Source organism: Lissotriton vulgaris, chromosome 6, assembly GCF_964263255.1.
Source record: "Lissotriton vulgaris chromosome 6, aLisVul1.2, whole genome shotgun sequence".
NCBI lineage: Eukaryota > Metazoa > Chordata > Amphibia > Caudata > Salamandridae > Lissotriton > Lissotriton vulgaris.
In genome coordinates this window covers 1,496,331,338-1,496,345,724 of record NC_141694.1, presented here as the reverse complement: position 1 = coordinate 1,496,345,724, position 14,387 = coordinate 1,496,331,338, and the positions used below count along the sequence as shown (strand labels likewise).

Here is a 14,387-nt window from a genome sequence, read left to right as displayed (position 1 = left end):
CTTCAGGGAGAGGAGTGGGATTCTAAATTAAAGGAACCACCTACAAGTCATGTAGGGAACAGAGAAAAAGTGACTTGTGTTAAGGCATAGTCTGATATCAGTTAGTCTAAGAGAAAAATTTGGGGAGGACACATGTCGTATTAATTCTCCCGGTCTACTGTGTGTATGCTAATCTACATGTCTGCACAGGGAGCCCGGTCTGCAGGAGAGAATATAGCTGGGGCCATGTTGAGGCTCAAGTTCTGGTCCCCCCCCCCCCCCAACCCAATGCAGCGTTCTTCAGTCAAGGGGGCTTACTATCCTATGGGGTTCGTTTGTGTGGTAAAATGCATCCACTCTTCCCATTTTTGGGCAAATGGGTAGTCGATGTGCCCCGGACCGCCTCCCTGTGTAATGCCTGACTCTAACTCAGCATGCAGTAAGCAACTTCTGCCTTCCTTGTGTCATTGTTGGTCCAGTGAGTGCCTTCCATGTCATTCTAATGGCCCGTTTGGCCAATATTAATGCCAGATCAGTTCCTACTCTACTTCTTTTAGGGCATGGTGCCAGGCCCAGTATGCAGGTTTCAAATAAATTATATTTCCCTCCAGCCAGAGCTGCTTTCAGCAGCAATCCATCTTCTGCCAGTAGTGTCCAATTGTTGGGTAGTCCTAGACCATGTACCGCAAGTGAGGCAGTTGGAATGGAGATTTCAGTAGTTTTATTAGCTGTCCTTGGAGTAAAGTATGGTCTAACTAGCCAGGGTGCGTGAGAAACTCTCACAATCATCTCTGGCACAGCAAAACGCCCATTGAGGGTGTTCCTGCATTTTTTCACATTCTTTATCATGTAGGACTTTTTTGAGGTCCAACTCGCATTTCTCTTTCAGGCATCCCAAAGGAACCATTGCTGTAGTAGGGCTCTGTATTTCCTGGGAATTATCCTCTTTCCATTGCCCATCGCTTTTTGGATATAATTATGTGATAGAGGCTCAGTACTGATGCCTCTCTAAATCTTGTGTGCAACTGCCGGTAAGGTTCTGTGTCTGATGATCTGACGATCCCTGGGCAGTCCAGACTCTGCCAGTGTCTCGAAGGTGGCCAAAGCATGAAAAGACTCCCAAGCACAGGCCCTTCATCAAATTACTCTCTCTAGCTTCTTTCATCTATAGAGTACAACATTAATTAGAATGAAAAACTATAAAGGGTCTCCAGACACCCTCAAAAAAGTAGTTCTCCCTTTTCCTCCGTGTTTCCAACCTGAAGATTTTGAACTATCAAATTGTCTTCGTGGTTGAGACACAGATTGTTCTTGGACATGCAGTGAATGTCACGTTAGTCCCTAGCACTTACTAAGCACACACCACACTTCTTTTCAGGAACATTTTTTAAATGCTTCACTACAGCTCATTGGTTCTTCTTTTCTCACAAGGAACAAAAATATCTCTTAGATAAAAGACATTTGAATAATATCTCTCTGGCGAGTTTACCAATAATTCTTGCAGGTAAAAATATATATCAATAATAATAAATAATAATATTAATAATAATTCCAAAATATATTTATCCATGTGGTGGAACTTTATTTGTGATGAACATAGAATTGCTACTGTATCCTCTTCCTCCATTTCTCAAAAAATAAAATCTGATCTTCTATGGCTCCCCTTTGCTTCCTATATTTCCTCCACTACTCTATCTCACTGAGTCTTATCTACCTTTTCCTCTTCTCTTCTTTCTTCTTCCTCTTTTCTCCTCTCTCTTCTTTCTTTCCTTTCTTTCCTTCTTCCTTTCTCTCCTTTTATCTTATTCTCCCCTTCCTCTGCATATCCCTTTTTGCTGTATTTAATCATATAATATTATGCCTGATTGTATCTCCCTATTCCTGTTCATATATTTCCATTTTTTGGCATGTACTCTGTTCTATTTGCAAAAATTTTCAATAAAAATGTATTAAACAAAAAATATATATATATCAAAAACAATAGAACAGAGTATTCTACATACATCCCTTGAAGGCGCTTTTTACCCGTTTATTTGATTTGCCCAAGCCCTCAAGGGTAGATTGGGTTTCCCATTATATTCAATTCACTACAGCTATGGCTCACTCAACCTAGCAGTTTTACACTTACATTCTTAGAATTTGGTGTTCTGAATCTACTCCAGAATTGCATGGACATTCTAGTCCATTCTACAACAGGTTCTACATTCACTATTCAATATTACAGAAATAGAAATTGCATTTGGTATAATTTTGAGTGACAATAACACTATGGCCCCTGTTACAAGTATAGGGCTGAATTCTTATAGGTACAATGACTGCTGTAACTGCATATATCTGAAGTTTCACAGAAAACACCACACCTCCCATACTTCACCACAGGTACATTTTGGCAAGTCAAACCTGCAAAAATTTACTTGAGAAAAAATGTGGGCTTAATTCCGATTTGTGCAGATCTGTGTGCCAAATGCACCAATTCCATGTGTAATTCTAAATATTTTGGGGACTACAAGAAATAGGACATATTTATGGTCCCCATTACATATCATCGACTTCCCCTCCCATCCTGCCAAACCGGTTAATGGTATTTGCCAGGTGCAGTAATTACCATTTAGGGGCGTGGGAAATTTAAAGTGGTTTTGACAAACTTGTTGTCTTTTCTTTTTGGCTCGACAAATTTGGCAGAGAATCAGGACATCACTGGCAACTTTTGTGGTACAGAATATTTCTTCTTTGAGGGTTATTGATGTTAACACACAAGGGTTTGCAATGTTATACAGAGTTTTAAAAAAAAACACTTTAGGGTAAGGCTGGAAGTGGTGTCCAGATTCCACATCAGTGAGGCCATTTCTTTGATAATCTTTATCTTAGAAAGAAAGACCCTCTGCCAAGACCTTTGCATACACTAGACGTTATTTATTATTTTAAGAGTTTTCTATAGCGCTAGCCAGACCCAAAGGTATCTGAGTGCTTTACAACAGTCTGCCTGCGAGAGACATACAATCTGGAAAACAGTAAAAATATTAGCTCAAGGCGCTTTGAAAGTCTCCGTGTAATATATCACATTGATGCAAGGAGGTCGGGTAGTATTCAAGTTGTGTGTCTATTGACTTGCACCCCACCTCATTTGGGGAGTGGTGATAAGGGCACTTCCTCTCATGGAGGGGAGGAGGAGAAAGACTTAATGTCCCAATAGCAGAGAGCAGCAGTGTGCTGGTTTGTGAGCTTCGACTGCAGCTATCAGTTCGCGAGGGAAGGATTGAGGAAGAGGTCTTTGAGCTGTCTCTTGAATTTTACAAAGGAGGTGGTAGTCCTGATATGTTAAAGATGTTAGAAAAGTTCCTCTGTATTTTATCGAAAATACCTAGTATCCTATTATTTCACAGCTGTTTTAAACATATGGCACTGTAAATATAGGCAAGGATATTGTCAAAACCGGGCATAGCCATGTGATTTGAAAACTGTACAAAGCTTACCTACAGTAAAGAGAACTGTCAATCACCCAAAAGTGTTACAGCAGCTTCCATGAGAAGTTAAGGAAGTATTGATTGTATCTTATGTTAACCACCACTTTGCCTTCCCAAACTGGGTGGACTGTTATGTGTTTACATGTTCAGGTTATGTGCAATATAGTGGTGGTTGGGGTGAACTTACTAATGCTGCCCTGAAAGAAGATGGATGAAAATAAGTTCTTAAGAAAATCTAGTACAAATATATGCATGTTAACTTTCTTTACTGAACACTTCTAGTCTGGTATTGGAAACTGATAAAACAAGCATTTACAATGCAATAGGTCTCGCAGCATTAAAGTTTGAGTTATTGGCATTGTGTATGACAATGCCAATAGTTATAACTTTCGCAAATGTGACACCTATTGCATTTGTACTGCAATACGTGTTGAGTGGGCGAGTTAGTCAGTGAGTGAGCGAGTCAGTTAGTGAGTGAGAGAGAGTGGGTGAGTCGGTCAGTGAGAGTCTGGACAGTGAGTGAGTGAGTTAGTGAGTCAGAGAGTCAGTCAGTGAGAGTCTGGTAGTGACAGTGAGTGAGAGAGTGGGAGAGTGTCAGTGATAGTGAGAGAATCAGTGTGAGTGAGAGTCAGTGTGAGTGAGAGTCAGTGTGAGTGAGAGTCAGTGTGAGTGAGAGTCGGTGTGAGTGAGAGAGTCAGTGTGAGTGAGAGAGTCAGTGTGAGTGAGAGAGTCAGTGTGAGTGAGAGAGTCAGTGTGAGTGAGAGAGTCAGTGTGAGTGAGAGAGTCAGTGTGAGTGAGAGAGTCAGTGTGAGTGAGAGTTAGTGTGAGTGAGAGTGTCAGTGAGAGAGTGAGAGAGAGGGAGAGTGTGAGAGTGTGATAGTTAGTCACTCCCTAATTGAAGTTCTGGGATGGAAGTGTATTCTAAATTGAGAAAGTCAACTAGACAGACCTTTGTTTATGAGAACTGAACCAATCACATAATAACTCCGTGCTAAATCTGAGAAAAACGGGGGCAGAAGTAAACCTGCAGATTCCTCAAATAACTAGTTTATGTAATGGCCCCTCCCCATCCAGCAGACGTGCGCTGACAGCCACCACGGAGAAACCCGCCCCCCAACCCCTTTCTAGGGGGTCTGTCTTTCCATGTCTGTTTGTTGGAATAAACAAGCACTATAAAATACCTTGCCGCGCGCTGCTGTGCCAATTCAGAGTAAAATCTCAGGGGCTGCATTTATCTGTATTCTTACAGCCGATGGACCTAAATAATGACGAGGTCTTATTGTGTTTATTTTGTAGCGCCTTACACGCTAAAAATCTAAGTTTTCAGATTGACCTGCAACATTGTTTGGAAATAAAAAGGCAACAGCTGGGCTGTATGTTTGTACGATGCCAGTAGTGTAATTTAGACAGATGAAAGCAGAAATGCTACGGCTCTGTGGGTGTCTGGATCCATGCCTACCCCATTTTTCAATGCAACAGAAGATCAGACACGCCCTTCCGCACAGAGACAGCAGACATTAATGAGAACATCCTTACTTGTAGGATGCGAGCAAGCTTCACAAAGTACCCCGGATGCGGCTGATTCATAAATTTGCAAAGCCCTGGGCCGCGCGTGACTCGAGTTACACCTCTAACAAACAAGTAATTCCAGATGTCGGTCCGTGACAAGCAAAACTGTGGGGACGAGCGAGCCGCAGCTGTGTGCAAGCCCTTCTCGAAGTTGTTAAAAAGAACATTCACCAGAATAATAAGCAGGGCGAGGGAGCAGGCACCGAAGAAGACGAGCCAGCTTTGTATGGATGTGTGGTGCACATTTGAGGCAGGTTTTTGTATGTAAGAGATATGCATGCACTCTAAGAATGTCAGATGTGTCTGTCTGTATGAGAAATTAGACAATCATTGATTTAAAAAACCACTTAAGTATTTTTGTATGTAATTATTTTATAGCGCTACTTATCAGTGAAGGGAATCAGGGTGCTTTAAATCATACACACCATACAGAGACAAGAAATTATATAAGCGTGCAAATCATTGTACAGCAAGTTTTGCACACCGCAATTATAGTACAAGTGTCCAGGAAGGGCCCCGTGCCCAGCTGCTCTCCCTGGGATCTCACCTGTCACAGCTCGGCCGCCTCCTCTACTTCCGGTCCGGCGCCGGTTGGTGACATCACAACAATCCCAAAGCTCTAACGCGCCACGCCTTGCCGGACTCCGTCCCCAACCGATAGCCCCGCAGTTATGACGTACGACGTGGACTGTGGCGCGCGAGGAGAGGGGATGCATAAACTGGTGTCCAGCGCAGCTTGTGCACGAGATGAGGGGAAAGACCGGACTGGCGGTAAGTGGGACGGGGGGCGGTGCGCTTGTGTGTGTGCGACAGGGGAGCGTGTGTGTGTGTGTGTGCGCGACTGGGGTCTCTGTATGTGTGCGTGCGTGTATGTGCGCTCGTGTGTGTGTGTGTCTGTGTGTGCGCATGCGTGAAGGGGGAAGTGTGCCTGTGTATGTATGCGCTTCCCAGGAGACAGACACGGCGAGCGCGTTCGCGCGCGCGTGGCCTGCGCCGATCGCCTTTTGCGAGTTGCGCGCGGCCGGCACTGTCTCCTGGGAAGCAGAGTCGGCAACAAAAGATCTCTGGCGAGACACAGCGCTGACGCGCTGTGTTTTCGCTACGAGACCTAAAAAAAGGCTGTGAATCTATAAAACAAAAAATGCTGGAGCCCCACAATTTCGGGTAAGTAGCTGCATTGAACTTACCTTAGTAAATGCCATACTAATGCATTTTTTCCTTCTGCTGTTCCACCTACTCTTTACACTTGTTGTCCCCTTAGGTTCTATTGTGTGGATGAAAAACTAAAGATTACATTCTTAGTAACCAGACAAGTGCATTAGTGGGCAAGACCTGGGAACTGTGAAAAGGGGTAGTGGGGCAGGCATGTGCTTACTATATTTATAGGAAAGTTATGCTTCTACAATAGGCTAGAGGATCAAGCAAAGATCAGGAATATAATTTGTACTGTTACTAAGCCTTGATGGCATAAACATTTGGAATGTTAGACTAATACATGTTTAACCCATTGGCTCAATCAGATCTGAACCTATGAAAAGGCAATAGACACAGCATTTTACTGAAGTCCCCAAGGACTGCTTTCCAGTTTCATTAGTCTGTTTTCAGTTTTTTTGTGATGTGATAATTGCACATCATTACATTCTGCATGCACATAGAAAAGTAACAGTCTTAAGAAATTATTTTGCAGAGTTTAAATTCGAGTCCTGATTCATATGAACTTATTCTAAGATAGATATGCTTTTCGTTCTTGATCTTTGATTTAAAATTCTTTCTTTCTTACCAGTCTTTCTTTTGTGTTTTAGGTGATGTGGATGGGTCAGTTGAGGCCCTTCTGGATGTGATAGACAGTTATGATGCCAGTGATCAGTGTGAACTCGATCTAGTCCACTTCGGAGTTGGTGATATTAGTGAAAATGATATTGAGCTAGCAGAAACATTTAAAGGTACATGACTTAACATTAAAAATGTGAGTTAATGATTGAATTCAATTGTGTTTCTTCACCTTATTTCCACTAATTAACATCTCCCCACACTCCCTCCGAAATTGTATACTGTAACAGAATATATGAAGGTAAGCATTTGTTGCTTTGATCTTTCAAATATATGTGACATGAAGAGTTTTATCATTTCACATCATCTGTTTATATACCAAACTGTGACCTGCTGAAACTATTAAGGCATTAAGGGCCAGATGTAGGTAAAAGCAGTTTTGCAAGTCCTTTACAGCGATTTTTAGGAAATAGCTACTAAGGACTCGCAAAATGCCATGTAGGTTGGAATTGCAATATTTTTTGCGATTCCTTAATATTCCTTAATTGCGAATTGCAAATTGTGATCCGCAATCAAGGAATACCTTCCCATTCATTCCTATGGGCCTCGAGGCCCATAGGAATGAATGGGAATTGCGCACGCAATTTGCGAGTACCCAGTAGGTACTCGCAAATTGCTTGCACAATTTCAAGGGTGCAAGGGTTCCAGAGGGACAACCTGTTGCACCCCTGAAATGTGCAAGTGTGCACATGTGGCGCACATACATGCCCTAAGGGCATGAATGTGTGCGACATGGCACTTAAAAAAAAAAAAGCAAAATAAGTGTTTTTTTAAGGGAAATCGCAAATTACGACCAACTTGAAGTTGGTCGTAATTTGCGATTCCTTAAGGCAATATCGCAATTTGCGATGCCTACTGGCATAGCATTTAGGGAATCGCAAATTGCGATTCTCTAAATGCTTGGGCAAAATAAGGAATCGCAATTTTAGCGATTCCTTATTTTGCAAGTAGGTATTTGCCTTTCTACATTGGACAAAGCTGCATTGCAATCGCCGAAATTCGCAGAATTTCTGCTATCTCAATTTGGCTTCCTACATCTGGCCATAAGTAGTGCACTGCCTGAAAAAGCTCAAATATGCATTCAAACCAACTGGCAACTGGGCAGAAGACAGTTAATTCATGTGGTTCAGTGGACCACTCACCCCTTTATTCATCTTCCCTCCATAACTTCGGCCTACTCTAATACCAGTATAGGTGATACATAACCTGGGCGTTCTGTTCAACAGCTACATTTTGTTCCATTTATGATTCATCTAAAGGTTCCTGCCCCTTCCTCACAGAATTCCTCAAGTGCTAGTGGAGTCATCTTATTTTGTATTACTTTTTCATGTACTCTCACAAAAAAGAGGGTACACCTGGAATTATATATTTCATGTCTGGTGTCTTTAGTTTGTCTTTGATTCTAGTATTTATTATTTATTACTCCTTTGGTGCCCTTTGTTAAAATAGTTTTATTGATATTTTTAAATGGCACACTTTAAGGTTACAAAAATATAGACTTGGCGAGCTCCTCTCGGGGTGGGGGATGCCTCTCGGCCACGCAGTACCGCACAGTATCCAGCAGGGGGAAGCAGCGTAGTAGTAGTGCCAATCCGAGCCCCAGGACAATCCCTTGCCATACGCACGTTACACACTCTTAAGAACGGTGCTCGCTGTGCACTGAACTCAAAGATTGGCCACGGAAACCACACGAGACATGGTGTTGTCAATTCTTCCATGAGGAATATTGTCCAAAACTTATAAGAGCACGCCCAGGCCCACAAAACGACGGTACAGATGCCGACCGTCAATTGATGCTCTCTATCCACTGTCCTGACAAAGACCCCAACATGAGGCATGAATAACCCTTAAGCTTACATGGGGGTCAAAACGTAGACAACGCCAACCTAACACACCATAGGATCTAAAGAAAAGAATATACTTAACCTATGTGTGATGTAATTTGGGAACTTCTATACTACCTTGATTGTAAAGGCGTTTCTGATTTTTAACGCAATGTTCTTAATGTCACACCACCTTTATCCAGTCCCTCACAACGTTTGCACTTCCCTTCCCCACTGAGAGCACTTTAAATGTAATGACTTCACAATTACATTGAAGTAACGTTGTTGAATATATGAGACATAATATGTTGAACAAACCACAGAAGTAAATGATTGCAAAAATAAATGCAATTTGAATTCGAACACTGTATATATCTTCTTTAGAATTGTTCATTTATATTCATTGAAATGAACATGTGGTGTTTGTCTGTATGATGCAATACAGAATAAATCCTGTAAATTAATTGCTTTGTAACTCGGACCACCTCCTTTTTGTACAGAAATATAGACAACATACATACAAGAGACTTCTTGCCAGATAGTGTATGGGATTTATCCTTTGCAATTCAGTGAATCATTTGTGTTTAGAGGGCCACCAAGGAAGGTTATCATTATTTATGAATTTCTGTGACAGTGCCCAAACTTTCAGGAAAATGTTGTAATTGTTATTGAGTATGGCCTATATTGTTTCCATGTATCTAGTACAGTTATCCAACCCTAAAAAGGTATTTTAAAAAAAAATCTTTTTATTAGTTTCAAAACAAAGAAAGTAATAGACATATCAGGTGCCATACATTCAGACCTAATAAGAAGGCGGACAGACGTTGATACGGGATGGATACTAAGCAGTGAAGAAATGGCTGAGACGCCTATGCCAATGTATGAGAAACAGGGTGTGCCACAGTACAATATACAATTCACATTAAGCGCAAGCTCTCAGTCTGCCCACCCATAAAATCAGGATAATAGGAGAAGCATGAGCACCAGATACTGGAATACCATCAAAGTCAGGATGTTCCACCAACTATACTTGTAAAAGGAAAGGGAAAGAAAGGGTGAAGAAAAAGAAACCATAAAAACAAAAAAGAAAACAAAACCATAAACCCATCCCCCCACCCTGCACCCCTGCATATGGCTATCGCCTAACCCCAACTAGCAGTGTGCCTGTCGCCCCAACTAACTAAGTACTAAAAGTAGAAAATGGAGGAGGGCATCTTCATACATGCCCCCGGTCTCCGCTCCCCCCGCAAAGCCAAGAATCCCCAGACTAAGGTCTCAAAATCTATTAAGCTGCAAGTACGTAGCGCAACAGGGGAAACTCCAAACACCGCCCAACCTCCCGAACGCATAGTGGTTGCAAACCCCGTGTCCAGTAATACCTGATGGCAAACTCAATCACACAGTCTCATCCTTGACCCTTACGATCAAACATGTGCACCCCTTCCGGAGAAACTGTCGTTTCCGCAGGATAGTCAATGCACAAAAAAGCTGTAGCAAAGTTCAATCCGAGACGAAGCAGAGAGATGAAGGTGTTGAGAACTCCGCTAAGTCCAAAGACTCCCCACACCGTCCTGGATTCCCAAAGTTGTTTCGTCCACCATCTTAGCGGTGCCGATGTATAGGGGAGTGACGCAGTTTCAAACCAACAACAGTTCCCATCAAAAGTCTCTGGAAAGGGAGCATCAGGTAGTCCATCCATAGTCTGCATCGATCGTAGGCCCGACAATCCGATTGCGGCATCAAGCTTGCTCTCAGCACCCAAAACTCTGGTCAAAGGCTCCAATGTCTCCCGTAGTACGGGGTCTGCTTCCTCCGTCGAAGTGGCCATCTTGGGTATCTCGAGTCGTTTCGTTTCATTTAGTGGACCAGGGTCCGGTCCCATCCGCCCAGTTCCAGATAAAAACACTATCATTTTATGGATGCGGGCTTCAATGCAAACATGAAGTGACCCTATGGCTGCCAACACCGTTCGTAGTGACGGAACACACTCAGTCCACTCCACAACATCACGCTCAGTTTCAGTCATATTCGTGTTCCCAGAGTTCCCGGTCTCCCCGGGGGGAATAGGTGGATGCGGAACGGACGATTTCAGAGGGGGGCTTATCGTTGGGAACAATAACAATCCGAACTCAGCCACCGCTGGCGGAGATCCCAACCCAGCGAACACCGGCGGGGCCCTAACCGGGCCAGCGGGCCAGGGACCCCCGTCCGCCGCTCCAATTGAGCGTCGTCACCCCTCCTTAAATATTCACCAATTCAGCCAACCATCGTCAACTTCGGTCCAAGAAAAAAAAAATTCTCCTCGGTAGACCGGACCCTGTCACACAACTACAGCCGATGTTGTTCAACTGAAACCCGGCAGGGCCAGTACTCGAGACCCTGGCTTCCAGGCTGGTCCAGGCCGCAAACTGCCACACGACGTATCTTTGTCTACCAAACTGGTAGAAATCTCTGGATTGCACCGTTAAGCTCCAGTCTGGTTCATACACACGGAGGCCGGGCGCAAAAACAGGATAAATAACAGGATCTTCTGGCAGGAGTCGGAGGTCGGCGGAGCCGGGAGCTTACGCGGCCATCTTGTTTGCTGGCGTAGCTCCTCCTCCCTAAAAAGGTATTTCTATTATGTAATGGAAAACAATAATTTGAAGGCTGCTTATAGTTCTAAAACCAAAGTATGTTGACAGATATAAAGTACAGCCAGACCACCATCATAGGTGGATTAGTGACCCTTTGGTTGTTTTTTTGGCTAAGATGCAACTTAATATTTTAGATTTGCTTGAAAGGTTGAAGGGCTTTCCCAACTGCAGGAGCTTAATCACTGTAAAGACAATGAGGCAGAATATTCATTTTGCTAACACTTTATCTTGCCAAGCTATCTCAGATTTTCTCAGTTTAGTCCTGCCATGGTATAGTGAATTAAAATGTTTGGGAAAATTATATTAATGTATGCAATTCAGAGATTTAGACAGTCTGAAATGTTTCACAAGATGTTATTCCCATCAAAAATAATAAATAGCATCTAAAAGATCATTCCAGATCTGATAGAGACTACTAGCTGCAGATTCCTTAACGTAGAATTATCCCCAGGCGTGAGACTGGATCCGGAAAACTTTTTGCCACACCATCCCAGCGCGCCAGGGGCCGGTACCATGCGACCCCTCCCTGACGCTGTCCACGGACGTGACATCAGCGAGGTCACATGAGTCCTACCCCGGCGCGCTGACGTCAGTTTCCTTCTTTTCCGCGTGCAACGCGGTTCCGGATCAAGTTCCCTTGACCTGTTTTCAGGCCTCTTTAATGCCTTTGCGTTGGGAACAGTATGCAGTGCCTTCGGTTTTAAGACTTGTCTTCTTGTATGCGTCAGATGTTGGTGACGGACCCTCACCCTATTTGTATGTGGTGTTTGGGCGAACAGCATGATTCTACGGACTGCGACGCTTGTCAGCATCTCAAGCGAAGTCCCGGCGGTCTCGATCGGGACTTGTCCAGATTGGTCTCGTCACTGCATCCGTCCCAACCTCGGAAGGGTCCAGATGCTGCAGATTCCGGCTGCGGCATCGTCCTTCACAGAGGCCCCACGGGCGTCTTGCCCGCCGGTAAGTCCTGCAGCTTCCCACCGAGGTCCTGTCCTCGTTCTGCAGAGGGCGTAGGTTCCTCTCGGTAGTCGCCACCCTATCTGCCGTTTCCTGGCATTGGGGCGACAAGGGCCCAAATGAAGGCCTAAGCTACGGCTCTGCAGGTTTCTTTGGGTCCCCCTCCTCTTCCTGAGACGTCTGCGGATCCTTCGCCATGCGCAGGGCCTTCCGCGGACTCGCCGGCGGCTTTGCCCTCTGCACCGACTCGTTCCCCTGCCTCACCGCAAAGCCGCGCGGGGCTCCCTGTGGTGTTGCAGGAGGTCGCTGAGACTCACAGCTCGTCCCCGAGTCCCTCTCGGTCCTCTGGGCAGGCGTCTGTCTTACCGGAGGCCGAGCCGACGCCTTTCCGGTGCTGATTGCTTTCCTCCCTTGCGGAGCCGCGGGTGGAGACTGGGACCCCGGCGCCACCCCGAGTCCCTCTCGGTCCTCTGCGCAGGCGGCTGCCTCGTCGGGGGTCGAACCGGCGCCTTTTCAGCGCCGTTCATTGGCTGCTTCACCTCCGACCCCACCCCTTTCTCCTATGAGGCACGTGGTGGTGGAGGTCGACTCGGCACTCCTGGTGGACACTTCAACGCCGATCGAGGACACACCGGTGCCCATGGCGGACTCCTCGGCGCCGTCCCGGCGTCAGATCGTCGACTCTTCTCCAGCTGTCCCTTCATCTTCGGAGGATTGTCATCTTCTTGTCACATTGCCTCCTTACCTCTGTCATCATTGCTTTTTCCCCGACGGCTTACGGAGCAGGTTCTATGCCGTCTCCGCATCCACAGTCCCCGGACCTGCTCTTCCGCACCTCGCCGTTGGTTGCCCCGCAGGCTTCTCCGCCTTCTCCGGAGACCCCTCAGGCTTCTCACTCGTCCATGGGTCCTCCATCCTACAGGTGCTGCCCATTTATTCCTCCAGCAGGGCACGGGGATGGGCGGCTTAGTTTGCAGCCTTTGACCACGGAAGAGTGGCTCTCTCTCCCACGTCGTCCTACGGAGGAGAGTGTAGCCTTTGTCCGGGCCATCTCCACGGCCACCGGCATTTTGCAAACGGGCACCCCGGTCGCTCCACTCCCAACGGATCCCTTGTAGGAGGTTCTCCACCAGGGCTCTGGTGGAGGGGAGACGCTTCTTCCATTTGAAGCTTTGCTCCACAACACTCTTCTGGGGGCGTCTTGCTACGGGATATCCGGTGCCTCGGGCGCTCCTCCACTGCCACCGTCCAGCCCGCACGATCAAGTCTGCCTTTTTTCCCACCCATCTGCCCAGGGCCCTCTCCTGCAGACTGCTTTCCCTTCCTTGCCTTCAGTGTTGCTCCCTCCGTCACGGGAGGCCCGTTGTTTGGACTGCTGGGGGCGTAATATTTTTGCTTCCACTAGTGCTGCTCTGCGCGCGCTCAACACACTTTCTGTGTTTGCCAGGGCTACCTCTGGCTTATGGGATTCCACGGAGTCCCTTCTGTCTCGCACCTCCCACGAAGGTGTCCGAGCTGATCTGCGGCACCATGTGCTGGATGGTCGGAGTTAGCTGCATTTATTCTCCGTTCGGCCTTGGATATCTCTGATTCTCTCGCCGACGCTGTGGTGAGTTCTGTGGCCCTCTGCCGCTTTGCTTGGTTGCGGGATAGCGTCTTTCCCGAGAATATTCGAGAGCGTCTTGTTGACCTGCCCTTTAATGGGATTCTTTTATTTAACACCCAGCGACTCCTTGCGGGGCTCCGTCCTCCTCCCCCTCCGTAAGCTTCGACTTGCCAGTCCTCAGGTGTCTTATGGGAGGCATTCATCCCACTTTTCTCTTTGGGCCAAGTCTTTCGGTTGGCCCCGGTCTTTCGGTTGGCCCCTCTGTGTGCTGTGTGTGGCTGGGAATGCCTTCAGGGCCCTTAAGTCGGCCCCTCTGTTCTTTTGGCTGCTGGTACAGCCCTTCAGCTTTGTGGTGTGTGTTTTTTGTCTGTTAGTGAAGCTGTATAGGTCCTCAGGTTGGACCATCTGTTTATTCCTTTTGGCTGATCGGTAAGCCGTCTATGGTGATACCCACAGGTCTTTTATGTTCTTGACCTCTGCTGCGGATTTCCCTAAGAGGTTTTCCTCTGTTTGTTTTGGGACG

General features: G+C 45.9%; 1 protein-coding gene across 5 annotated transcripts in view; it reads left to right on the top strand.

Annotated features, from left to right (window-relative positions):
• The window catches only part of MTIF2 (mitochondrial translational initiation factor 2), a 370,558-nt gene that overhangs the window by 253,390 nt on the left and 102,781 nt on the right, over positions 1-14,387 (top strand). For all 5 annotated transcript variants that reach the window (XM_086927656.1, XM_086927658.1, XM_086927655.1 and 2 more), the window contains one exon: positions 6,815-6,955. In XM_086927656.1, coding sequence (XP_086783782.1) covers positions 6,815-6,955 — 141 coding nt within the window. The remainder of the gene's footprint in view (positions 1-6,814; positions 6,956-14,387) is intronic.